This window comes from Opisthorchis viverrini (assembly GCF_000715545.1).
Source record: "Opisthorchis viverrini unplaced genomic scaffold opera_v5_19, whole genome shotgun sequence".
In the NCBI taxonomy this organism is placed as follows: domain Eukaryota; kingdom Metazoa; phylum Platyhelminthes; class Trematoda; order Opisthorchiida; family Opisthorchiidae; genus Opisthorchis; species Opisthorchis viverrini.
This window is the reverse complement of record NW_008751675.1, coordinates 1,019,526-1,045,187: the sequence shown is the minus strand read 5'-3', so window position 1 is coordinate 1,045,187 and position 25,662 is coordinate 1,019,526. Positions and strand designations below refer to the sequence as shown.

Sequence of the window (25,662 nt, the reverse complement as noted above, 5' to 3'; positions counted from 1 at the left end):
GGATATGGGAAGTGAATTAGGACAACAGGGCGATGATATCAGTTTCCCGTGGGATCAAAGGGAACTTCTTCAAACAACCGTTTAGCATTCTACTTTTCCGATTAATCAGCAAATGTATTGAACAAACATTCTGCATTGTGACCTAGAAAGTACCCATAACTCAAGTTGACGCTTCGAACGAATGTCGTGAAAACTCTAACCAGGCTTTCTGAAGACTTTGCTGACTACATTGACTGAACCATGTCTAGTTGACTGCGTGTTCAACGTGAACTGCAGTGCATGTGATGTTTGAGCACGAGATGGTCACACCCAATATGTGAGAACGATGCCCGTACGAGGTAAGAAGTACAGTGAAGTCAGACATATCTTGGCTAACCGAAAGCACTGCGTATCATGAGAGTTAGGCACGCCTACACGGGTATCACCATGTTTCTGAGACATGGCAACCAGATTGCCGGAATGAAAGTCAACCAATTGCGCCGCGACTGGCAAAGCAAGCCCCGCCCATAAGGATGAGTCAGAGGGTAACAATGGTGACTCTGTTCCTCCCATACCGTCGATGTGATGCAATAGGTAGGGTAGCTGCCATATCCAACAGTACTCTGGGAGAATCCGGCTAAGCCGTTGTAATCCACGGCACTGTTTCACGTAGAGCATAATCTTGTTAAAATAAGTAGTCAATCAACCGAAAAGTCCATCACAGTGTCCTTGGCCAAAGCAAATACCCTATCTCCTGCTCTTTCGGGGTGCATTATGCCCGGTAATAGGCGAACAGAGCTTCAGACGACCAATGGAAGCAGAGTCCAACTAGATGTTGCAATAGTCAAGGAGTGAAAAAAGAACTTGGGCGTTTAGTCTAAGATATGCAGCCAGGTAACGAAACAAAAGAAACGAAACATAAAAAGTAAACAGGGTGTAGCTACAGGCATAGATATAGGGCAACCCAAAGGTGATTCATGAATATCTTCTGCGAACCTAGAGCTGTAAGATCCGCGTACTTGTTGTACAGTTGGTTGTAGCTGCCACCGTTTTGTTCACCGAGTATCTGGGGAAAAGGGGTAGATAGCTGCGCATCGGAGCCGGGAGCTGATAAATTGGTGCGTAAATACGGCACTGTCAGTGGATTGTCAAGTAGAGGGATTGGGAAGGGAGCTATGCATTGAAGGCAATACCTTGGATGTACGAGCTCCACTGAGGGCGCGACTGGACCACTTCTGACAATGTCTCCAGCCACTGATGTGGCCCGTCTCGGAGTCCTCATCCACGAAGACGGCGATGACCAGCGCAGCCGAGTTTGCTGGTAATGGCTTTTATACTTCACTGCCAAGTCATTGTTTGACCGCCTCTTGCTCGTTTCCACTCTTCACATGGTTGTGCGAATAATCAATATTGTTGTTCTAGAGAACCAGTTTTTTTTAGCAAACCCATGTTGACCCTACTAAAACACACATACTGTAAGGCAGGTTAGAGTAGTCGTGGTTTCACACGCAAGAACACGCGTATAGTAGATTGAGTGTTATGCGATCACCTGCGCAATGTTAAACGACGCGAGAAGAAACTTACCCTATTTGACCTTGAAATGAAAAATGTACGGGACATCTGTGATGTTGCTACCACATATACAAAAACCTGGATTGTGGGAATGTGCCGAAATTGTGTGTGTGTGCGCACACACACACACACACACACACACAAACAGAGAAAATGTCGAGGGTCATGTAATTTACCGGAAATAGTGCGTTTTATGAACAAAAATAGTGAGTGACATCGATCTGGTCAGTCGACAAATGAGTAGACTGAATGATTGATGTTTTATGTTTCCATACCAACGGACTTCTGAAAAAATCCATGATTATGGGAACAGTTGAAAAAGCTGTTTCACCAGTTGGATGGTTACGCAATGGAATCGCTTAGCTGACGATGGAATCTAGCAGGTCAAACAAAGCAGAGTAGACGAAGATCACCGGGAAAAGACTCCTTCACAGGGACAAATCCAAGTCTTCCAGTTTATAATCATCAAGGCACATTAAAGTTTTGATCACTAACACTACTCTACTGCCGCATAACAAAGTCGATTTGTTTGGAGGAAGCCGTGAAGAGTAAAAAAGGTGAAACTGGGGAGGGGATGTGTCCAGCACAGTTATGAGAGAGTGTATACACCTTCTCAGTTTGACATCCTGGACAGAAAGTGGTAAGGTGAACGCCTGCGAATTCGACTGCGATTTCAACCATGAACGGGGAGGGTCACGTGGTCCCAACCTAGCCAGAAGGCCACACCCACAGCGAACCCTCACGGGGAACGGCCAGAAATGTAGATGACGATTAGCCATGAACAAGCCACTGCGAAAATAGTGTTTGAACGTACGTTCGAGGAGCAAGTATCTAGCCAATCACCGTGGAGAGAACGTAAGGAAATGTGATAGCCTGTTTTCCAAAGATCACAGGAAAAGTATGCAGTGCAAGACCACCAATGTAGAGGGACGGTTGGTGCAGGAGGCCCGTTTTCCGCAACCAGTTTAGGTAGGACAAGGTAGTTTAAGATGCGATTTGAGTCTTTCTGGAAGAAACGATTACGGAGCAACTGGTGTGTCAGCACCAGACACACGAACATCCCTTAAGTTGGGCTGTTTAGTTAACAGGAAAGCGCTGTCAGGGCAAAACCTTCACAATAGACTCATTTGTAACCCCCAACCGACAGCGTTCCAAATATAGGACGGAGGGATTTTGTAATTGCATATATGTGGTGCCGCAAACTGTCTCACGTGTCCGCAAGAAGAGAAAAAGTTTCTCCAGGGTATCGTTGGGCGCATAGGCACGCTGTTTCCAATAGCATATCATCGGGCTATTACGCAACCGCGCAGTAGCGTGTGTGTAGTGGAGCGATAGATAAACGAATTACATATGTATACTCGAAAAAAACCCAGCTTGGCCTATATCGACAGGGTGGACCAGCGATAAGCTAAAGTACTACTGGAGATTCTTTTATGACGACGATATTGGCAGATCAAATGAAACAACCAGTCGCCTATTGATGATAAAATCAAAATCGAAGGTATGCCAAGTGCAGTCCTGAGGTAAGCAGAATTGACCAAAAGTCCAAGTGAGTTGTTATAACAGAGTTGTGGTCTATCTACTGTGAGTAAATAAAAAACAACAAAGCTGCGAAGGCTGGGAGTAAAACTCTAGGGCGGTCCCGTGCCTTCGAGATGGATAAACCAAATTTGCAGTCAACCATTCCAACGAGCATTACGGGATCACATGCATGGTGAAAGGATGGCTGCCAACTGCCAAGAAAAATGGTCTGACAGATCGATGGATGGACAAAAATAGACCCAACAGTGTGAAACCGACTGACGAAACAGGGACTTGGTGGTCAGACAAATGTACACGAATGGTTACAGCGTACACTGCAACTAAAATATCGTATCCATACGAATTGAGCACTGCATTAAGGGACAATCGTCCAAAGTGAATGCTTGACAACTTACATAAGGAATCATCAGCCTGTTGACAATATCGAACAACGTTATGAGCACGTCAGCTGTGGGTGGTTGGACGGCCGCGCCAAGGGTTGCAGCAATCGGGGCTCGTCTGTCCGGTCGATTTGGTTTGTTCCGAGGTGACCCGGAAGGATAGTACGATTGGGACATAACCGCTTCAGGTTTATCGACACACAAATCGACCACACTCTGTGCACGTTCATAGATAGTTGGTGCATTCAGTTCCTTCAGGAGAACTTCAACATCTGCACTTAGGGGTCGGTCAGCTGGGTGCACTGTGACGTCGGCTCCTGCAGTGCCCGGCACGTTGGGTATATCACTCATACTGTTCGCCGAGCTAAGAGTATCACTTTCTCCCAAAAGGATTTGAGCCAGATTTGCGATGATCTACACTCAGGGAGAACAAAGCAAATTGAAATCCGGGCGGTCAGAGTTGGAACAACAATGAGCAATAGGAAAACTGCAGTCTCCTGAAACGTAAACGAACTTGGTGAAAAGCACAGTTTGTAAATACGGCACGCAAACAAACTGAACAGCGGGGTGGGTGACTACCTGTCTTTTGGGTAAGGCGATACACCATGATTCATTAAAGCCGATCTTCAGTCGAAAAACATTTGAGAGAGCGCATGGGAGGGCAGTCAAAGGACAAACAGGTGCTGCTGGGTTGGTCAACCAAGATAATAAGATGAAATAGTCGCTCAGCTGGTGCCTAGCCGCCATGCAACCCGGAGGAAGCAGAAGGGCCGGGATACTGCCAGGTTGCCCAAGCCCAGACGGGAGAAGCTGAGGTCGGGTTCGAACCACGGACCTTCCGGTCAGTAAATTCGCGCTCTAACCACTTGGGCCATCTCACTCCTATGGTTGACCAAGCGGCGTGATGAAACACCGCTATTCACCATGGCGACAACAACATGCGTAATACTGTCAACGAACGGCAAGGCGGTCAGTAGTTTGCGTACATACCAAATGGATAGGAAAAACAATGCTCCTCGAAGTGACCAGATGAATCTGCTAACGAGTTCAACAAACAACGCGGACATCTGCAGGAGAACATTTTCACCATTTGTGAACACGCAGATCAGCTAGTAGTGAGCATTCAAGTGTAGCTCAACCAGAAGAGAATCCTTTGAACGAACTCTCGGTAGGAAGAAATACGAGGAGACACGACTGGTCAAGTCGAACAAGGGGAAATCGGACGATAGTAGGAAGTATTCAGAGTGTGGTGATCAACGAGGTACAGATGGATGTTGGAGCCTCATATCCAACGCCAAGTCAACTGTACAGCTTATCCGGAGTGAATGCTCCAGCATGGTTTGCAGGCAGGTGGCCTGACTTGGCTTCCTATGCAAGACTACTCCAGTTCACTTCACTTCCACTTCTACTTCACTCTCAACAGAGAGAAAAGATTTATTTCCGCTGTTTATATGCATGCTAATTACATACAAAATGGGGTTAGTTAGTGTCTAACTGACAGGCAGTGAGATAGTAAAGCAGGTGTCATGTAATCCGAACCATGGAAACGAAAGGCGCTACTTCAGAAACTTTTATGCACGATTCCAATTTTGCATATCTACTGAGAACTAGGCGATACACCATGATTCATTAAAGCCGATCTTCAGTCGAAAAACATTTGAGAGAGCGCATGGGAGGGCAGTCAAAGGACAAACAGGTGCTGTTGGGTTGGTCAACCAAGATAATAAGATGAATAGTCGCTCAGCTGGTGCCTAGCCGCCATGCAACCCGGAGGAAGCAGAAGGGCCGGGATACTGCCAGGTTGCCCAAGCCCAGACGGGAGAAGCTGAGGTCGGGTTCGAACCACGGACCTTCCGGTCAGTAAATTCGCGCTCTAACCACTTGGGCCATCTCACTCCTATGGTTGACCAAGCGGCGTGATGAAACACCGCTATTCACCATGGCGACAACAACATGCGTAATACTGTCAACGAACGGCAAGGCGGTCAGTAGTTTGCGTACATACCAAATGGATAGGAAAAACAATGCTCCTCGAAGTGACCAGATGAATCTGCTAACGAGTTCAACAAACAACGCGGACATCTGCAGGAGAACATTTTCACCATTTGTGAACACGCAGATCAGCTAGTAGTGAGCATTCAAGTGTAGCTCAACCAGAAGAGAATCCTTTGAACGAACTCTCGGTAGGAAGAAATACGAGGAGACACGACTGGTCAAGTCGAACAAGGGGAAATCGGACGATAGTAGGAAGTATTCAGAGTGTGGTGATCAACGAGGTACAGATGGATGTTGGAGCCTCATATCCAACGCCAAGTCAACTGTACAGCTTATCCGGAGTGAATGCTCCAGCATGGTTTGCAGGCAGGTGGCCTGACTTGGCTTCCTATGCAAGACTACTCCAGTTCACTTCACTTCCACTTCTACTTCACTCTCAACAGAGAGAAAAGATTTATTTCCGCTGTTTATATGCATGCTAATTACATACAAAACGGGGTTAGTTAGTGTCTAACTGACAGGCAGTGAGATAGTAAAGCAGGTGTCATGTAATCCGAACCATGGAAACGAAAGGCGCTACTTCAGAAACTTTTATGCACGATTCCAATTTTGCATATCTACTGAGAACTAAGTTATCGAATCTATCTGGTGGCCGGTTTGCAGGAAGCGATTGACAGTAGAGCTCTTCTGTTAACGCATATGGTTCCAAAACTGACAAATTACGTGAGCGGGGAGGGGGGAGGGGCAAAGAAGTCCGATGAATTAGGGTGGAGTGATCTGGATAGGGCGCAGTTGTAAAATGCCGCAGATTCATCTGGAAGCTCCGTGCTATTATTCAACCGATCTCGTCTGGACTGTGAACTCAGCACTCATAAGGTTGCTGAAAAATTTCGACAGCCCAATACAAGTCCCAACCTTCTTGGGCTCATCCAGTAGGCATAGCTTCTGAGTTTACGCGAACCTTGTTTTCGATTCAGCAACTTTTTTGCTTGCTGTATGTACTGTGATGTTTTTGGAGAGACACAACATTAGATAGATCGATGAAGCAATCAGGTTAGTCGCTAGAAATCAGGACCTCTCTGGGTCTTCTCGCCGCATATACTTAAAGCCATATAAAACAGCCAGTAAAGCTGTAAAGATGCAGGTAGTGTCCGTCCAGTGTGGAGTCCTGAAACATCGATTGTTGTGGGGATTCAACGACGCGCCTACGCATATAGACACATTGTTGGTATTCCATACATTTACGTTCACTGAATTGAACCAACGCTTCAATCATTCTCACACAACGTTGGAACGCGCACAAATGCATCGCCGACTTGTCCATTTACTGGTCGAAGCAGCAATAGTTTTTTTTTGATGGACTAAGCTTGGATCCTGGTTTTTGACCATGACACCACCGGTGTATTTGATGTATGAAGTTTGGACACTGCTATCGGTATCGGATGACGAGAATAAGGCAGTGGAGCGGGAGTTGCAACGGTTTTTTTTAGAAACGTGGAGTTATCGTTATTCCGGCAGTAAAGTCTAATGTACCAAGCCCTTTAGGCTCAACAGGGCGTGCTAGACGAATGGTGCATTAGATAGCTTTGATAACTGAGCTCCAGCCACAACAATATGCACAATGTCCTCCCGGAATATGATCAACTATCCAACACGGGATCCAAGTGGTTAGAGTTTTTTGAAAATTCAAAATTCATCGGGCAACTAGTGCAATAACTTTGAAAGAGAATTCCCTCAGGTGAAGCCACTTCCTGTTAGCCTTTATCTGGTGCGGCATACCGTAATGAAGGTCATGACCTCCTCAAAAGAGGTTAAATCTCACTCCAGAAGGATTGTGTATCATACTGGAGCATTGTCCAATCAAGCCCCGAGGATCTCCGTTCTAGACATAATAGTACATATTGTTCAACTGTGACACCTTTTTGGTGCTCAGCTGACATGCAGATAAAAGCGAGCACGAGAGAGGTGCTAATGCCAGGGGCTCACGAATGAACATAGGGAGGGGTGAAAAGAAGCCTACGTTGAATTCGAACTACGGACTTTCCGGTTAGTAGCTGTATACCTGGAACTCTGAGCTACTTTCAGTTCAGGTATAAAGTGTCAATACGCAAGTCGATACAAAGAGATGCAATCTCGCACTTACGACAGTGTCCCCAGTTGCAAAACAAAAGTTTGATTAAGATTACCAGCTCGATGCGAACATTCGAGAGGTTGAGACCAAGGATAAAAAGCAATAAGGCAAATCGTGAATACAAAAAAAAACAGATTCATCAACAACACATGTCAACGCTCACTTTCACACATATGGCTCGTGTTTCTGGACGAGCTCTGGGAGCCACCGCTAGACGAGCAAGCCCTGGAAGGATAAGACAGACAAATTCCCGACGTTTCGCTTCGACGACCTCGGCCAGTTGACTCAAATCCTCTGTGATAGTCAATGTGACAGTGAGCACTTGACTCTCCACAGTTCCTGACTGGTGTACTCCAGCAACCGAGACTAATTTGGATAAACGAAAATGGCATGAACACAGTGGGTTTGGTAAATCAGAGCACAGGTAATGGAGGTGTTCTCCTGAATTTTCGAGGACAAACCTAGGTGATGATAGGCCTGGTTACGTAACCGGCTAGGAAACCAAAACTAAATACTGTTTCTAGACGTACCACATTACCCATGAGGTTGCTGAAAATTCATCCACAGTCTACGAATGATTTCGCGCTTCTTGGGACTCATCAGGTAGGTGCAGTGCCCGAGTTTCTATCAACCTTATTCTCTACTTGAACCCACATGGACAGATTTCGACAAATACTCATATTTGCACAAGAATTAGGTTTTAACAGGAGATTCGACTGAGTCCAGTTGAATCTCTCATTTATGATGGTCCGCTTCAACCGTTTTCCCCTGGCCGCCTCATGTTTCAGCTGGTACGATATTCGTGATATCGCAATACATTGATCCCCCAGTTAAAACCAAATTCGTATGCAAACGAAGGTATGTATCAAAACTAAATATCTGCCAGAAAGTTAGTTCGAGAACACAGTTGCTTGACTTTTGTGTAGAGTCGGCGACTGTGATTCAGTGCTTCAGTTTAACGAGAAAACTGTTTCTCGTCAGTCCTTTGCAAACTACTTTTGTTCATTTGAACTGAACAGCCATATTTTCCAACTAAGGAAAAGCACTTAGTGTCTTACGGTAAAGAACCAATTTATTTTCATAGCTTCACATTATAGAATCTGTTCAGAGATCGAAGTACACTTACTATCCTCCAACACATTGTCTAGATAATGAACAAGAAACACAAAGAAACACGTTTGTACAGAAAAGCAGGTATTAGCAAATAGCTGTGGAGTTCTATTAGCGAAAAGGCTGACCAGGGATCTCAAGACTAAGGTTTCTGGGGTCCCTGCAAACAACCGTGGATGGTATCCGTGTTCGGGTACATCGGACTACGAGGTAAGACATTTTGTGAATGATATCCGATAACGTAAGTGACTTATACCGATCCAGCTGTGAAAAAGACTGATTTCGGTGTGAATTCGGAGTACCGAAACCAGTAAGCCTTATGAGACGGATTAGATATGAGGCTTGAATTATGGGTGCTGTCCCGTTGGACTAACCAAACCTCCCGTCTTCCAATAGCGACCTCTAGATGCGACTCTGGATCAGAGTCTTATCAATGCGCTATAAACCGAGTAGACAATGCAAACCATCACTGTTCGGCTGAAAATGAGTCATCCAGTACAACTACAATGCTTCTAACATTACTGTGCTTGGTCCAAAGAAATGGGAACACGTTCAATCATCTATAATGACACAGTTAAGCAGTTGGCTTCAGGCGACAAGAGATTCGGACAGAGACAAAAGTCATCGAACATGAAACTGTCTAGCGAAGGACAGAATGTCATCTGTATCGATCATCACTGTCAGTGGTAATAATTGCGTACGCGTCGCACAGCGGTTGTAGCTGTCACAGTTTCGTTCACTGATGATTTGGGGAGATCCGGTAGGTAGCTGTGCATTGGAGGCGGAAGTTGATAAATTGGTGCGTAAATACGGGACTGTCAGTGCACTGTTGAGTGGTGGAATTTAGAAGATATGCATCGAAGGTAATAGCTTGGATAAACGAGCGCCATTAAGGGCGCGATTGGGCCATGTCTAACAATGTCTCCAACCACCGATGTGGCCCGTCTCGGGCTACCCATCCAGGAAGACGTCAATGACCAACGCAGCTGATTTTGCTGGTAATGGCCATCATACTCCACTGCAAAGTCATTGTTTGACCGCCTGTGGTTCGTTTCCACCCTCCACAGGGTTGCGCGAAAAGAACCATTCGAGGAATTCAGCCGACGGGCATACGCAGCACCTGGCCAAGCCGGCGCAACCGATGCAGTGTGGTCAGTTCATCTATCGAGGGTTAGTTATTTCTCCCGAATAGAAGTGCACCGAAGTAACAAACAGGTCATTCGGTTTCATCGCCTAGCAGTAGATTTACGACGACCCAGATAGGTCATCCAAGTCCTTCATCCAGGTTCATGCGATATTTAGGCCTACCGTTAGATTGAGGCGATGAAGCTGCGTATCTGGTGACGTTGAGATCAATTTACTCCAGCTAATCACAAAAAAATAATCAGGCGTGTTGCCTAAGAACCAAAACAGCAGTGAACGAGCACCAATGGGAACGATGGGTGGGCAGTACTCATGGCGAAGCATGCAATAGATGAGTTCTGTCCAAGAAGTCAACCGCTCTTCATCCTACCATACAAACAACGCGAAGAGAAAACACACAAGCACTGTAGACGGTCCTTTGTCCTCTGACTAGCATTAGTAGATCAACCAATCAGAACATCCACTGAGGTGGATCAACCATAAACTTATTCTGGAATATCCACCTGTCTTCTCCGAAACAGGCTTCCCACAAAAAAACGGAGAGAGTAGGCTAGAGTTCGCTTGTTTGATACCCTGGTGAGCGGACCGTAGTTTGAAGACTTCAGATTTGCTGTGTTATTAAGTTTTTCGGCCATGACAATGTAGGATGACAGAGACATCGTTCATCTGTAGCACCTTTTCGGTGCCTAGCTGCCATGCCACACGAAGGAGGCACGAGGGCTGGGATACTGCCAGGTCGCCCAAGCCTAGACAAGGGAAGTCGAGTGGCAGAGGTTGGGTTCGAACCACGGACCTTCCGGTCAGTAAATTCTCGCTCTAACCACTTGGTCCATCTCGCCTCCAGAGAGACAGAGACATAACATATGGAAGAAAAGATTGACTATCAAGAATAAGCTGGGTACTTGGCCCCTCTTAGGAATCGATCTCTCTTTGGAAAGATCCTAATCTTAAGCTGTGGTTGGTGAAGAATGCAGTCGTGGTCTCCCTTCAGAGAGGACCCTTTGAGGAGGAGATAACTGTCTTATATAATATTATTTACTCAAATCCAGGAAAAATAGGCATAAAGAACTGGATGAGGAGGTTGTGATCAGTCTCATACTTTACTTAAAAATAATGAGTCCGATCTCGCTTTATCCAAAATTAGCCTGAGGGACCCACCTGCCGAGCTGATTGGATCAACAGAAGCCCATAAATCCAGCATTCGACCGAGAAACGAGAGAAGACAGAAACCGGAACGCTTCACCTCGTCATTGCTACTGCTGTTGCTACTGCATAGCTGCATCGATTCGGGAACCAACAGCCTCATACGGACCGTAATACTGGTGCTAAGTAGCGTTGCGATGCAGGAGAATGCTGGCAGCCAGGTACGAGTTACATTCAGATTCGGCACAGCCACGATCGTATTCAAACATGAGGTACTTGAAGCAGGCGGTAACTGGTTAGCACGGGGATTTCCCAAAATAGTGTGCGGTCGTGAGTGTTTGCGACCACCCGATTGTCGACTGGTCGAGGTTGCGGGGCTGATGCACCCTAAGGAGATGAGCAACTGCTGGCACACCAACGGAATAAGATGGGTAACCAAAACGTCAGTGAAGTGCAAGGTGCAAGCAGCCAAGTAGACCATAGAGGTAGAGCCTGACATCTCAGCTGTGGAACCGATGGCCGTACTCATTGACTGCGTGTCCACATAGCGGCTTTGAAGACTCCGCGTCGCTTTCAAGTCTCGTTCCAAGTAGGCTGGTAAATTGGCATCAAATGCCAAAGGGAAACTGTCTTTGGGACATGTAGTAAGAATGGCCGAACACAACAAATAGGACTTTGAACGAAGCATCGCGTGTGGACTTTTTAAGTGACGGAAGACAGCAGTCATAAAGCGCTGATCTGATAGTAGACGTCGACACGCGGCCGGAGTTCCAGCACCCCCGCCTGAAGGGACGCTATGCTGTCGTGTGAACAGACTGGCACCACTCAAGAATCCGCTGTGACGTCGATTTTTTGTAGTGGAAGTATTTGCGGTCGATTGGTTCACCAAAGGGGTCAACAAGCCGGTAGCGGCCATTGAAAGCAAACGCACCTGAATAACGCAGACAGAAATAAGGAGGAGAGTGTGGAAGAGACTTACATATTGTGACAGGGTCGCTCATCAGCAGAAAAGCCTCGGGCCTCAAGTTCACTCTTCACCTGAAACCAGTCCATAAGCCATATGACCCTGTACAGCTGTGAATCTCCCCATTCTCCACAAAATAAAGTTAATTGTTTTCAGAAAGGAAGCTAACCCAGATGACATTAGTTGGGAACTCGTCACCTGACTAGCAACTCAACAGGCATACACCTGGTAATGTGTCGAAATAATGGTAGCTCGGGTGAGTTTATTGGTTGTCGATCAGGTGTAAGTCAGTTGCCGAACTTGGCGAACAGATCAACAGTCACCTGATCAACAACCAATAGGCATCCACCTGTGTATGTTTGGCGCTACATCCTGTAGGCGTGCAGCTTAATTCCAATTTTAATCAGGTACCCGTTGCTGGATTGAATGGTGTTCAGTAATTGGCCTGAACATCACGGGTTTAGGTCACCCGAGAAACGTGTGAGGCTGCCGAAGATTCCCAACGGGACCAAGCATCCGTAAGGTGCTTGCTGGCTAGATTGACGTCATTTCCACAATGAAGCCCAAATGGGAAACTGTGAACTATTTTGAGACTGCGAAATACAGTCAGAACAGTGTGAATATCACATGTCAAATGGCAAGCAGTATCACCTCTATGTGGTGGATATCCATGAAGACTTCGGTGCTGTCGAAAACCGTTGTAAAATATCAAGACGAGTTTGCAGGACAGTAAGGTTGGCTGTTGAAACAGCTGATTAATTAGAATTTCTCAGAACAATGCAGGCAGTGGAAACTTACCACAAGACTGGTTTGCTGACAGGCTGGTCCTCCAGCAGGGGGTTCTAAAAGGTTCGTGAAAGCGGTCGCCCCAATTCGCTCAACCAGTCCGTTAACAAACAGACTGGGATTGATTCGTACGATACCAGCGAGGGCGCTGGAACATGATAAACTAATCTCCTGGTGTAATTGATTGCGATGGATGACGTTAATGCCAGTGGAAATCTGTTTGGACACTGGAGGATCACACATACCGCTTGTCCACAATTGTGAGACCACTTCTGCCGTAACAATGGCCTGCGTGCACGCGGTTGCGGCGGCGAACAGGGATCCACTAACGGTGAGATCATGCAACTGGCATCCGAGAATGGTCGTCACGAAGGCGTCAAGAGAACGAGCGGCCCCAAGTCGCACATGCAGTTCGGTGGCTCTGACAACTGGTGGGGATTCAAGCCCACCTCCACCAGCATCTGTAGCACCAGTTCCTTTTCCCATACCATCGGCAACTGCAAAATCGAACTGATCCAGAACAGAACCTCCGTCTGAAGCTGACCCAGTGCCAGAGTTTGTTGGTGAGAGGCATCGAATCAAGTGATGGACAACAGTTTGCCATTGACTAGGTTGTATTTCGGACAAAATACTATCCCTGACACCAGTGATTTCCGTTTCTTTGACAGAATACTGAACCAGACAGATGGCACACGTAATCACCTCTCCCAGGGCGATAGTCGCTACTTGACGCAGACGCGGTCCAGTTCTCGACGCTGGCTCACGTAGAGTTTCAACCAGAGAAGACAGACAGCTCGACAGGTTGGGCATGATCGAATTCCAAGGTAGCTCTTGCTGTCGGTTTGCCGGTTTGGAATCGTCATTGGTGCGTTGAAATGCCGCGCTTGCAATACGATGGGCCAACAAGCTCGTGAGCTGGCACAGACCAACCCGAGTGTCTATTGGCAAGGTGACGGAGTTCGATTTCAGCTGACGCGTGATCTCAACTAAAAACTTTGGACAGTAAGTTATTCCACATAGTTTGAACTGCTCGTGACGAGCTGCGGTAGATTGCTGATTGCGCGATACAGTGGAAGTGGTAGAGGCCATCAACCAGATGGAGTAGGCTATCAAAGTTGATTTGGTATATCGTACGGATGACCTAGTCGAGAAGCCCCGTCCCAGTCGGTTGGATGAACTATCGTTGGGATCTGACGGACGACTTTGGAACAAAGCGATAACCTTGAAAGAAAAGGAGAATTTTGTCAGAGAAGCAACGATGGGGATGAAACGGCCGCTCGGTGAACGGTAGAAACAGATAGCGTAGGGACCATTTGGAAAACTATGGTCGGAAGACAAAACACATCAGAACGCTACAAGTCTGCCACAAGTATGGACACTCAATCTAAAAGGTCACTAACATGGCTGAGGAAGGTGCCCAAACCAACAGGCCGTCATTCAGGCAATCTGGAAAGAAGCTAACAACAAAAACACCAGTGACATCGATTGGCAGCCATTTCTTGCAGCATCTCCGAACAGGCACAATGGGGAGCAGGTGGTCACCACAATCGAAGGTGAGTCGCACCGACTTCCGCCAGAAGGTAAAACGATCCATTATAAAACAGCTTTTATGAAGGGTAAACAATATCGGAGCTGAAGAAGTGGATAACTTCTTGGGGGCCTTCGCTCTTAGAAAAATAGAAATGGTGAATCCTGTCTCTCGTTATGTAAGTTCTTGAGACAGAAGTTCGAACTTTGTAAAAAAAGAATACCATCGTGATATTCAAGCCATGCACAGTTGTGAATGTTAACAGTGACTGTTGTGAAATTTGACAGAAAGTCACTGGTGATCAGCTATTCACATATCTGCTCAACTGCTGAATTCAGCAAACATAAAGACAAATAACAAGACGTCGGCTTGCATAGAAGCGCGTTTATTGATTATTGGTGACAGAAACTGCACTTGCCAGTTCATGAAGTCGTAGCACATTAGTATCTTCAAAACATCAGCTGATCCACAGAATTACATTGGTGGATGCGATTCGCTGTGTATCCAGCGCCAAATATCATGCGTGATTCTGTGCAGCTGTTACTATGACGGAAGATGAACATGTCATAGCAGTAATGAAGACGCCTTGCTACAACGTGGGGTGTTTCCCGTACACACACACACACCAGTCAGATGAGGGATTTCTCTAGGGCACAGGTGCACCGATCGGTCATGCTGCAAACGCGGACAGGGACGGACTGGTCGAGTTTCAGTGATTAATACACACAACCACAATTTTTGAAGATTTGTTAACTGAGAGGCGTTGCGCCTTTGCCCTATTAAGTTCAATCCTTTCGACCCATCAATTGTGATAATTTGGGTTCGATAACGGCGGATGGATACAGTGAAACTTCATCTCAGCTACGCACCTCGGTGGTAGGGGGATTTTTCAGGGTCGAGGTTCGTTTCTCGAAAAGAAATGGCTGTGATCCAGGAGCGCCACTGATCGCTTGACTGAACCATGTTTTTCATTGTCACCAATCAGTGATAAGTTGAGTTCCAGCAACCCCTTAAATGGAAGCGACAATTTACAACCCGACTCAGTTTACTGGTCAATGTCTTCACACTTTGTTGCCACCTGGTCGCTTACACTGAGCACAGGGCCGAACGAAAAGAGCTCTGCAATGCAGGCAGTCCTCTGGCATGCGGAGTAAATGTCCTGAAGTATGAGTAGCTCCCCTATCGTGAGAAATTCCTTCTTCCTAAGATCATTTGGCGCACATTGGCATTGCTAAATCGATGTTCCCGCCAGACCCTCTGCGTGTAGAGGCCGCGATTCTGATACATACGGGTCGCAGTGTAAACTGCCCTTGACAAACAAACTGACGGCACGTCGGCGTCATAGCTGTCGGAGGTAGGCAAAAGCTGCCTTAGGCTTCCCGATTCAAGAAGTAAGTTCAGCAAGTCCTCAGGAACCTATACAACTGCCCAGGTAAACAAATTGGAATGCCGCGCCAATAAGGTCGTTTGCAAAGGATGACGTTCGGGATTAGATCCATGTCAGTCTTGTAGAAGTATCTTCGCAAGTGTAATGCGCGTACTTAATCATATGGAAGAGTTATTTAGAGTTATTTAACAGAACTTGCATCTTTGAGGGATTTGAACCAATTCACACTCAATGTCTGTAAGTGAAAGTCGTGGGAACATTTCGTTCCTTCAAGTTTCAGGCAGAGGAGTTTCGAGCAGCACCTCAATAACAAAACTGAAGAAAATTGTGACAGAGGACAGCCACTAGACGTGCTGAACTCAGGCGATAGCTTGCCGGACACCCGTATGTACTCGCTGAAGTTGGCATATAATGCTCTCAGGATGGACGTAAATTAGAAGGGATATCGTCGGTCACCAGGCAATGCCGCTGTTGCTGACAGTTGAGAGATCCAAACGCAGTCTTTGGGGAAACACGCTATACAATCGGTAGACATCCTTGGCCTTCAGTCCATTGACATACGCGTCCTACGAATGCCTGGTTTTCGATAACCGAAATGCGGGGACCAAAGTTTTTTTCGTGAGTCGTGCGATGCCTCGACCGATTCTCGCGTAACGCCGTAATAATCGCTACAATGAAACCTTAGATTGTGGCTTGTTTGTGTGATTTTCTGCCATGGCAACAGATGACAAGCACGCTGAATGTCCATTTGAACGACCTGGACAGGAGGCCTACCGAAGTAGATTGGTCGTCGTTGAGCAACATGTTCGTTGGGCAAGGCCCAAGGAACATGAAACCCACAAAAGGAGTGAGGTGGTGTCGACATTTGAAATTCAACAACCTGATCAATAACCAATCCGTCCTTCGAGGAAGTCGGTCGACTGGCATACTAAGCACGTGGCCGAACCAGCGCAACCTATGCAGTGTGATCAGTTCATCTACCGAGGGTTAGTCATTTCTTCCGAATACCATTTGACGTACTTCAGTAGTAGTGAATCGGTGTTCCCACCTTTGGGCGATCGGAGTGTGCGGTTTTTAGGGAAGACCTTTTCTAACCTGTCCCTCTTCGAGAGAACGCAGCACTGTTGCCTTCATAAATATGAACATGCTGGTCGCCAGGGGGAAACACCTTTGTTCACATTCCTGTCGCGAAGGACAGTACGACTTTACCCCAGACCACGTCGTAGCAAGATTACTCGTAGTATGGGGTCTCGCTGCTCTTGGTCTGGCTGCTCCCCTTTGGTCTTCCTGGGATGTTTGCATCAAGTGCGCGGTTCGAACCCTTCCAGCTACTGATGAATGGGTTAGAACCCGCCAACTGATCACGAGGAGCCGAGATAGTTAATCAATCGATTAATTCTGAGGGCCAGAAAGTGTGCCGGGGGGTTGAAGAAGCTCATAAAATTATCCTTTCAGGTATTGAATAGATATGAATTTCAGATCTGACAAGCTCATTCTGCTCCCGACATCTTTGTCAATAATAAAGGCGGCCACTAGTAAAAAAACGAAATTAAGTGCAAACGGAAGTTCCGCTCAATGGTTAAGCGTCAAAATAAATGCTTCCATTCTCTGGGTTTCGCGCGTCTCATCGGTCGTAGTTAAACCATATAAGAGACCTCACCGCACTGTTACGGTATACCAATTCAGACAAACAAGAGGAATCGATGATAAGATCATTTTTTATTGACATTTATTCACGGCATTCAGGAAACAGCGGGATGGGTCAGTAGAGCACGAATTTACTGACCAGAAGGTCCGCGGTTCGAACCCGACGTCAGCTTCTCCTGTCTAGGCTTGGAAAAACGTTTAGCTCTAACACCCTACCGGTGCCTAGGTGCCATCCCACCCGAAGGAAGCGCGAGGGCTGGGATACTGCCAGGTTGCCCAAGCCTAGGCAGGGGAAGTCGAGAAGCGGAGGTCGGGTTCGAACGACGGACCTGCCGGTCAGGCAATTCGCGCTCGGCCGGTTGGGCCATCTCACCCCCTGTCTAGGCTTAGGCAACCAAGCAGTATTCCAGCCCTCGTACTTCCTTCGGGTGGCATGATAGCTAAGCACCGAAAGTGTGTTGCAGCTTGACGATCGAATCTACTTTATCCAGGAAATACTATCTGCCATATTACGTGCGTATTCACCACTAGGTTTAGAATAGACAACAGTTGGCTGTAACTTACTAACACGTGAGTTGAACCAATGAGAACAGTGAGCGTTAGCAAGCAGTTCAAACGTTATCGGGAAATTTTCAATGGATATATTGTCACTGAACAAGCTGTACATCAGTCATCATCAGCTTCCATTCGATTGGAAGAACACACAGAAAACTAACCTCGCCGATATGTGCCTCAATGTTTTCAATCGGGTCTGCGCGCAGCTTTGCTTCATTATAAACATAAGCGAGCCCTTCCACCTTGTTCGGAGGAGAAGCCCGAATCCACCGCACGTAGTCGTTTAGTGGTCGTGGACGCCAACTGGATAGCTGATTCAAAGAACCAACACTCAGGCGCTGTTTTCGGGTGGCCGATTCCGAGGGAGGAATACCTTGAACATAGCTCCATAAGGAAACCATCAATCGCATCTCGTGAGGTAGATTCGGAGAATCATCACCCCAAGGATAAGTTGTTGCAAGGTCAGCACGAGTAGCCAGGGGCACCGGGCGTGGTGTAAACTTGGCCTCATCAGAAGTAGCTCCACCGGATTCTCCAAGCATGGCTTCATCTGCTATCGAAACTTTTCTCATGCGAACCGTTTCGGTCCGTGCGACATCGTCTTCGTTCCCTAAATACGAAAAATTAGTAAAAATAAACATGCAGTGGGTGTACATTATGCGTAAAATAAAAGAAAAAGAGAAAATCAATCGAATTTGTTAAGTGTTCGTGAGCGCGCAGTCAGCCTTAGCAACTATGGGGTTCACGAAGCATGCTGCGAATGGGTGTAGATATGACTATTTACCGAGCAGGGGGCGGTGGTTAACAACGAAGCCTGTCACAAGGTCCGGGCGCATGGGGTTGGGGTGTGCACAGATAAAGCAAGTAAACGAAGTAAGCGAAAGAGGTTAGACTGTTACAGCTAGTGCACGGGATAGCTCAGCTGTCAGGGCGGAAAACTGTTGGCCGAGAGGTCCAAGGTTCGAACCCAATCCTGCCTTTCCGATTGCTCCTACCTAGGCCAGAGTAACCTGGAAGTATCTCAACCCTCGTGCTTCCTTTGAGTTATACGACGGCTGTGTACCGAAAGACTACCGCACATGAATGGCTCCGATCTCAGAGGTACCTGGGCATAAGCAACGGCAAGTGCAGGTTACTACGTAAGAGACCGACGAAGATAACTGGCCGTTTCGTGACCGCGGTAACTAGTACTCTTGGGCGATTCGTTACAACCCAAATCAATCCGAAAGTGCTTCGTTACGGCCAGAGGGGAAAGTGGCTCATTCGTGGTTCGCCACGAAACCCCGAGACTCAATTTTCCATTGTTCTATTTATTCCAGGATTTAAAAATATTCATGTATCATTCATCATCATCATGATCATCGACAGCATGACATCAGTGTTCAACACCGATGCTTCACTGCCGTACAACCATGACTTATTTGAAAGCCTTATTGTGAAGAAAAGAGTAAAGGTGGATGGGGGAGGGACTTAGGGCTAGCTTAACACAATCATTCCGAGGTGCCTACACCTCCAGACATTCACTCAGGCAATCTGGATAGAAACTGACAACAAGAACGCCACTGACATCGGTTGGCAGCCATATCTTCTAGTGTCTCCAACCAGGCACAGTGAGGATCACGCGGTCCCCATCCTGGAAGGCGAGTAGCACCGACAGCACCCAAGCGTTTCGTGATCTCCTTCATACTCCTCTGCCAAGTCAAGGATTGGCCACCTCTCTGTTTACGCCACTCTGAGTTGGGCATGGAAAACAGCACTCTCTTCGGCAAACGATGGTTCGGCATACGTAACACATGTCCCAACCAACGCAGCTTCTGGTGCTGGACACATTCTTCAATCGAAGTACCCGTTACACAACCGAAAACGCGCTTTCTTTCTTTCATGTATCATTGTTGTGTGGTTGACCGAAATAAACGAGGCAATCACAGTCAGTCGGTTTAAATCCAATCGAATTGGGCAGGATGTTTGCAAGCTCTCCAGAGAATGAAACATGTTCCTGCCACCCAACGGGTTGATGCCACCACAGCGGTGACTGCAGCTGCTCCGATTAGTTGGTTGAAAGGTGGTCGCAGTGAGACCGAACTGGCATCAATTGGATGAAAACTCTATACCGAAACTGGACATATACTTCCTTTCAGAGGAATGGAAATCTCTGGTTTATAGGTTTAGAACTTGATAAGCATGCAGGGCAGTTATTTGTTCTCAAAACCTCATAAGCATCCTTCAGATGCGTGCTTAAAGTGTATACCAGATCGACCAATACAGAAAACTGAGGGTCGTGAACACTCTCCGCGCATGAGGTTGGGCTTGCCTTATTCATTCATCTCAGTTACAACAAATCGAATCAAAAGGTCCGGCGCCTTTTAGGTGACAGTGTACCACACTACTCTAAAGAAGCCTGCACTATAAGTCATAAGGAGTTCACATGTTAACTCGAATCACCTCCCGTTTCGGTTCCTGGAAGAGTCGCTCACCGAAACCACAATCGTGAAAACGAGTTCGCAACGTTCCCTTGAGCGTCTCCGATCTGTTTTCTGAGCTGCGTGATTTTGTCGCAAACGCTTCATCACCGATGCGCCGTTGAAGAATGTGGGAAAATAAATTGTTTTCTGCTTCCGTCCAGAGGAATTTGATTAAAAAAACACAATGTCAACTGAGAGCGTACGTGCTGAAACTGCTGGCTCATGTCTGCTCACATTAGCAAAAAATTATTAGTCCAGCCCAATTTGGGGCATCTAAACAGAGAAGGCGACAGCTCGGAGACAGAAATAGAGTTTATATAATGATCCGGGAAGCGTCCGTCAGCGTTAAAAATGTCAAGGAATGCGATTCCTAGCCATGGCCCACTAGGCATCAGCGGGTCAACCTCTCGACCAGCCTCAGTTGGGTGGCAACACTGACTTACCGAACCACGTAAGGATTCGGGTGTCAACACTTTTTGAATAAGTTCGAAGGCTTACGAAAGTCTCCCTACTGTGGACTACTCGTGCTATATCAGCAACCAGCTACGGTCAATAGGGAGCACCCGACACAAATGTTACGACGAAATGATCAGCAAACAGCGGGCCCAGGAAGTCGAGTGAACAAGGCATTCGACATCCGGCGATGCCGTCTGAGATGCTAAGAGACGAGGACGGAAAAAAGGTATCAGCACCCGGGGTAAGTCGCACTGGCATTTGGGTTAGCAAAAGGTTAGGTGGGATGCGAACGTCAGAGAAAAATGAATAAAGCTTGGGAATTCAACTTACTCGCATCAAATATGATAGCTAAATTTCATTGGTGGAATGCGTTGGCATATTGACATCGGACGCGTACCTCAATTAAACTGTGAAGAGTTTCGCTGACTAGAGAGTGTCGATAAAATTTAAACCAGTAACGCATGAACAACCTATTTCAGTCTATCGCATGGTGCACAACAGAGTGCGTGAAGGATTTTGGTCCTGGAATGTGACCTGAATTACGAACGTTAGTTACTGCAACCACAACGTGGTATCCATCGTCATTAGTAACATAGCACTGTCGGAGGTGAAAAGTAGCCGACCTGTGCACCGGATTGGCCCTAAAACCACTAACAAAGATCATTACTGTGGATGCGTTAGATCACTGATGAGTAGCTGCCAACTGGACGTTTGGGCTAAACCTTAAGAGACTGGGGCTACTGAAGAGTGAAAGGATCAACGGATGAGTTCGGACCAAAGTCTACCGCTTGGAACGACAGTGATGACTGTCCGTTGTTCGAATTCCGTCTGGTAGTATATGTCATATCGTTCAGCTGTAACACCTTTCCGGTGCCTAGCCGCCATGCCAACCTAAGGAAGCACGAGGGTTGGGGTGCTGCCAGGTTGCCCAAGCCTAGACAGGGAAAGTCGAGAGGTAGAGGTCGGGTTCGAACCACGGACCTTCCGATCAGTAGTACTTAAATCTCGTCGCATTCCCTAAGACTTATGGGTCGTAGCACATAACCGCACTGCAATTTCGGCAATGACCCTGGTTCGCACAGCCACGGAGAAGACAAATTCGTGATCACGAACACAAGAGAGACATATTCGTCCAAATTTCTCGTCATACATGATATCATAATTGTATCATATAGTCGAAAGAGGAGTGAACACAAACCAGAGATGCGAATCTCAGTAATGAGGACAAAAACTCTTCCGTTCTCCGTGATTATGATGGACAGCTTGGACGCATTCAGGATGCAGGCGCAAGCAAAGTACTTCAGCCTACAATATCTTTGTGATTCTGATCCAAGATCGATGCCGGGTGAATGGATGAAGAAACATCGACGAGAACTTCTTCGCAAACAGTCGAGGCAATCCTGTGACCTCCTGTGGCGATGTCTGACACAAACTAAGTCAGTCGTCCTTGAAAGAAATGACACTAACGCACACAGACCACATTTGTGTAGTATACATTCGTTCAGCCGCAGTATCCTTTCGGGGTCCAGCTGTTACGTCAGCCCACCAAGCCTAGACAGGGAAAGTCAAGAAGCCGGGGTTGAGTTCGAACCACGGACCTTCCGGTCAGTAAGTTCGCGCCCCAACCAATGAGTCATCTCCAGTTCATTGTTGTGATAAATAGTTTCCTGAAAATTACCACACAAAGTCGAACTGTTCCTTCTGCTGGGTCAACTTTGCGATAAGCATTCACTGAGAGACCAAAATACACACTTACAATATAGGGACACCAACAAGGGATACAAATTGGGAGAACCCAACTGTTGAATTTGAGAAGGCTTAGGGATACATATGTCAGAATGCCAAACAGAAACAAGTACAGCAGGCCTAAACGTTCTTGCTATGCTGACGAATACAGAATGAACGAACCGACTGTTGGAGAAGGGATTTCGCCTCTTAAAGACGTATGAGCGACTTATATCCGGACGACGTTATGCTTGTAATGCGTCAGGCCATCATAAACGGGATTCCGTTGAGTCTCGTGCATGTGAAACTATGAGTATTTGTCAAAACCTGTTTAATTTGAGGACTACACCTACCTAATGAGTCCCAGGAAGAGCGAAATCGTTCGTGGGATTTCGAAGAGTAACCTTATGAGTAGTATGTTAAGACTTGCACACACAACGAAGTAAGAATTAAAAACGTTCCCTTCCGTAACTTATAGTGTCGAGACAAATAATTTATTCGCATCACAGTAGCTATCACAACCGGATATAATAACTCTTAGGAGCAAGCCAACGCTAACTGTAAAAGTAATGTATCCCGTCGGGCTTCACAACTCCGTCACCCCTCCTCAGAAGCGTGTAAAACATTACAGTGTTTCCAATGGAATGTGGGGGAACTCTGCTATCAAGTTAGTGGTATTCGACCACCTCTATTCTACTCAGCTTTGTATCCCGCAAAGACACCCCATGATATTATCGCCAAAAACGGAAGTTTGTGAATCTGATAGTCAATCGGCCACAACTGCTTTCGACCAGCCACTTCGTTTCCTTCGAAAACATTTTGATTCAGGACCAGGACGGACTCCTTTATGGACGTCGTTCTTCACGATTCTCAAGGTGTGCAATAGTGGATGAAGACGATGAGTTTTCGTATGGATACGGATACGGTCAAGGAGGACGTCGGCTATTCTTATGACATTGCGAATATCCCCGGTAGGTGAGGTTCCAAAATGCACACATCACGACAGTGTGTAGCTCTGACTTTGAGTGACAAGAAGACATGTCTCTGTTCGCCAAGGTAAGGTTAAAACAAACTTCAGCAGAGAAACCCTGTCCGTTGGATCTAACCTGCAAACAAACATTCAAAAGCAAGCCCGAACGCAGATATCAGAATTTGGTTCAACCAATGGTCAGTTGTGGCAACAAGCCCTCATGTGATCACCACGGCCTGGGACAAATGAATATTCTTGCGGTGTCGGTAATTGGGTCGGTCTTGATAACTTGCTGTTGAAATATGACATCACACTAGCAGCTAGGAGACATCTGTGAACAAACTCTGTCATTTGACGATGCTAGTTCTTTCAGAGGGCTTTCTTCGACCCCATAGGATTGTGCTTAGTGTGTCTTGACGACTGTTGAACAAATTGGTAAAAGTTAACGACAACCCAGTGGGGGTCTAAGAAACATTACCAAGTGCTGGGCGCCTCTTATCGAAAAGTCTTACTGGAGCCCTTAGGTTTTCACAGCAAAAGAGGGTATGTGACAGGCATTATTCTTCGCCTACCCAACATGTCTGTATTGTTATCCTCATGTTTACATTTATTGCCTTCGATTTCGCAAAAATATGTGGAAATAGTAATAAAGAATCATCCAGCATCAGTCGTATTTCAGTCGCTTCTCGTTTGGTGGTATTACGTGTCATTTCGTGCTTGAGGGGTGTGAATTGGAACTCTCAAAAAAAAACATAAGCAAATCACTTGAAGAGCAGTGAGTATACAAAGACCTAGGCGGAAACTTACTAGACAAAGGTCGTTGGTATTCGCTCTGAACCATTCGAGCACTTGGTTCCCATGCACCGGTCTTCGATTGTTCATCCGCGTCTTCCGTCGCTGGACGCTCAAATTCCGGCTCCCCAAACGCGGTCCGATTGGACGGAGAAGGACTGACGTTGGACATTGCATGCAGTGTGAAATTGGCAGCGTCTGCATGCATAGTTGTTGCCGGAATATCTAGGCTCGGTAAATTCGAACGCTGATTGTCTGTGGCAACCCGGTCCTCAACCGGTGGCGCACGCACCTCGGTCGAGTGCAGCTCTCCCGGATTGTATTCATTCTCGGCTTCTTGAGAATTCTTCACGCCATTTAATCGGACAGCTGATTGGCCTTGACCGTTCTGCAGTGCAAGTCAAGTAATGACGACAGTAATAATGATGGATAACGAAAACGCACTTCAAAACACCATACACCCGTGTTACAGGCATAAAAACGAATTCAACGACATAACTATCGAGCCAAACTAGCCTCAAGGGGTATGGTTAATCGTACATGTAGTGAAGACTGAGTAGACCACTCGTTTCAATGTTCCAACGAAAAACTACCATTCATGGAGTTCGTTCCTACTTCAATTGGAAGGTATGAACACCGTTTGTTCGAACAGAGTTCCTATCCAATATGGAAGTCTGCAGCCCCTTCATGTGTAGGGAACAGAAACAAAACAGTGACGCCGAGTAGTCGGCCAACAATCCTCCGTTGATACATTCTCTCTCTCTCTCTTGGATATGGTAAGTGGGGGAGCGAGAAATTAGTTTACACTTAGGACACGAGGGGACGCCGGTGACTCAGATAAGAAAGGGAAGTTACTCAGTTCTAAGTCCCGGAAATAAAGGAATAAGGTTTATTCTGAAAACTGAGTACACTACCCAGCACTCACATGTAGTGTCTGACGCTGAAGAAAGCCGTTGCCAACAGGAAACCGCAAAACTTAGAAGAAAACAAACCGCAGTGCACGGTTGAGCAAAGCAACAGGAAGGGGAAAGTCGCAGCCACCGAAAGTAATTTGTGTATGACATATAAGAGGTAGCCCAACATTGAGAGACGCTTAACATATGTGTCCCAACAGCAAATAGGTTGCCGATCGCAGCAGGTCTCGTCAAACTAGCCTTGTGCCATTAGTGGTGTTGGTAAGCCCTACAGCAAACGTGCTACCGTACTGAAAGTGAAGGATGAAAATCAAATCTACATTACTACATAGAATTCCTTTCGTCGAGGGGCACATCTGCCCTAGAAGAGACCAAGTTTGGGTTTACCCTCGAAGCCTTTTAATAAGAAAACCCCTTCCGCAGAGGGGACAGCTCACAGAAAAGACCAAATCCAGTAAGCCTTTTGTGATAGTCAGGGTGG

At 46.6% G+C, this 25,662-nt stretch overlaps 2 protein-coding genes across 2 annotated transcripts in view; one reads left to right on the top strand and one right to left on the bottom strand.

Moving 5' to 3' along the window:
* The window catches only part of T265_01746 (hypothetical protein), a gene marked incomplete at both ends in the record, with an annotated part of 56,347 nt that overhangs the window by 20,959 nt on the left and 9,726 nt on the right, over positions 1 to 25,662 (bottom strand). The window contains 6 exons of the mRNA XM_009165836.1: positions 3,489 to 3,887; positions 7,763 to 7,965; positions 11,011 to 11,926; positions 12,758 to 13,966; positions 18,024 to 18,472; positions 24,283 to 24,655. Of these exons, the coding sequence (XP_009164100.1) occupies positions 3,489 to 3,887; positions 7,763 to 7,965; positions 11,011 to 11,926; positions 12,758 to 13,966; positions 18,024 to 18,472; positions 24,283 to 24,655 (3,549 nt within the window). The remainder of the gene's footprint in view (positions 1 to 3,488; positions 3,888 to 7,762; positions 7,966 to 11,010; positions 11,927 to 12,757; positions 13,967 to 18,023; positions 18,473 to 24,282; positions 24,656 to 25,662) is intronic.
* The window catches only part of T265_01745 (hypothetical protein), a gene marked incomplete at both ends in the record, with an annotated part of 34,869 nt that continues 23,352 nt past the window's right edge, over positions 14,146 to 25,662 (top strand). Inside the window, one exon of the mRNA XM_009165835.1 lies at positions 14,146 to 14,298. Coding sequence (XP_009164099.1) covers positions 14,146 to 14,298 — 153 coding nt within the window. The remainder of the gene's footprint in view (positions 14,299 to 25,662) is intronic.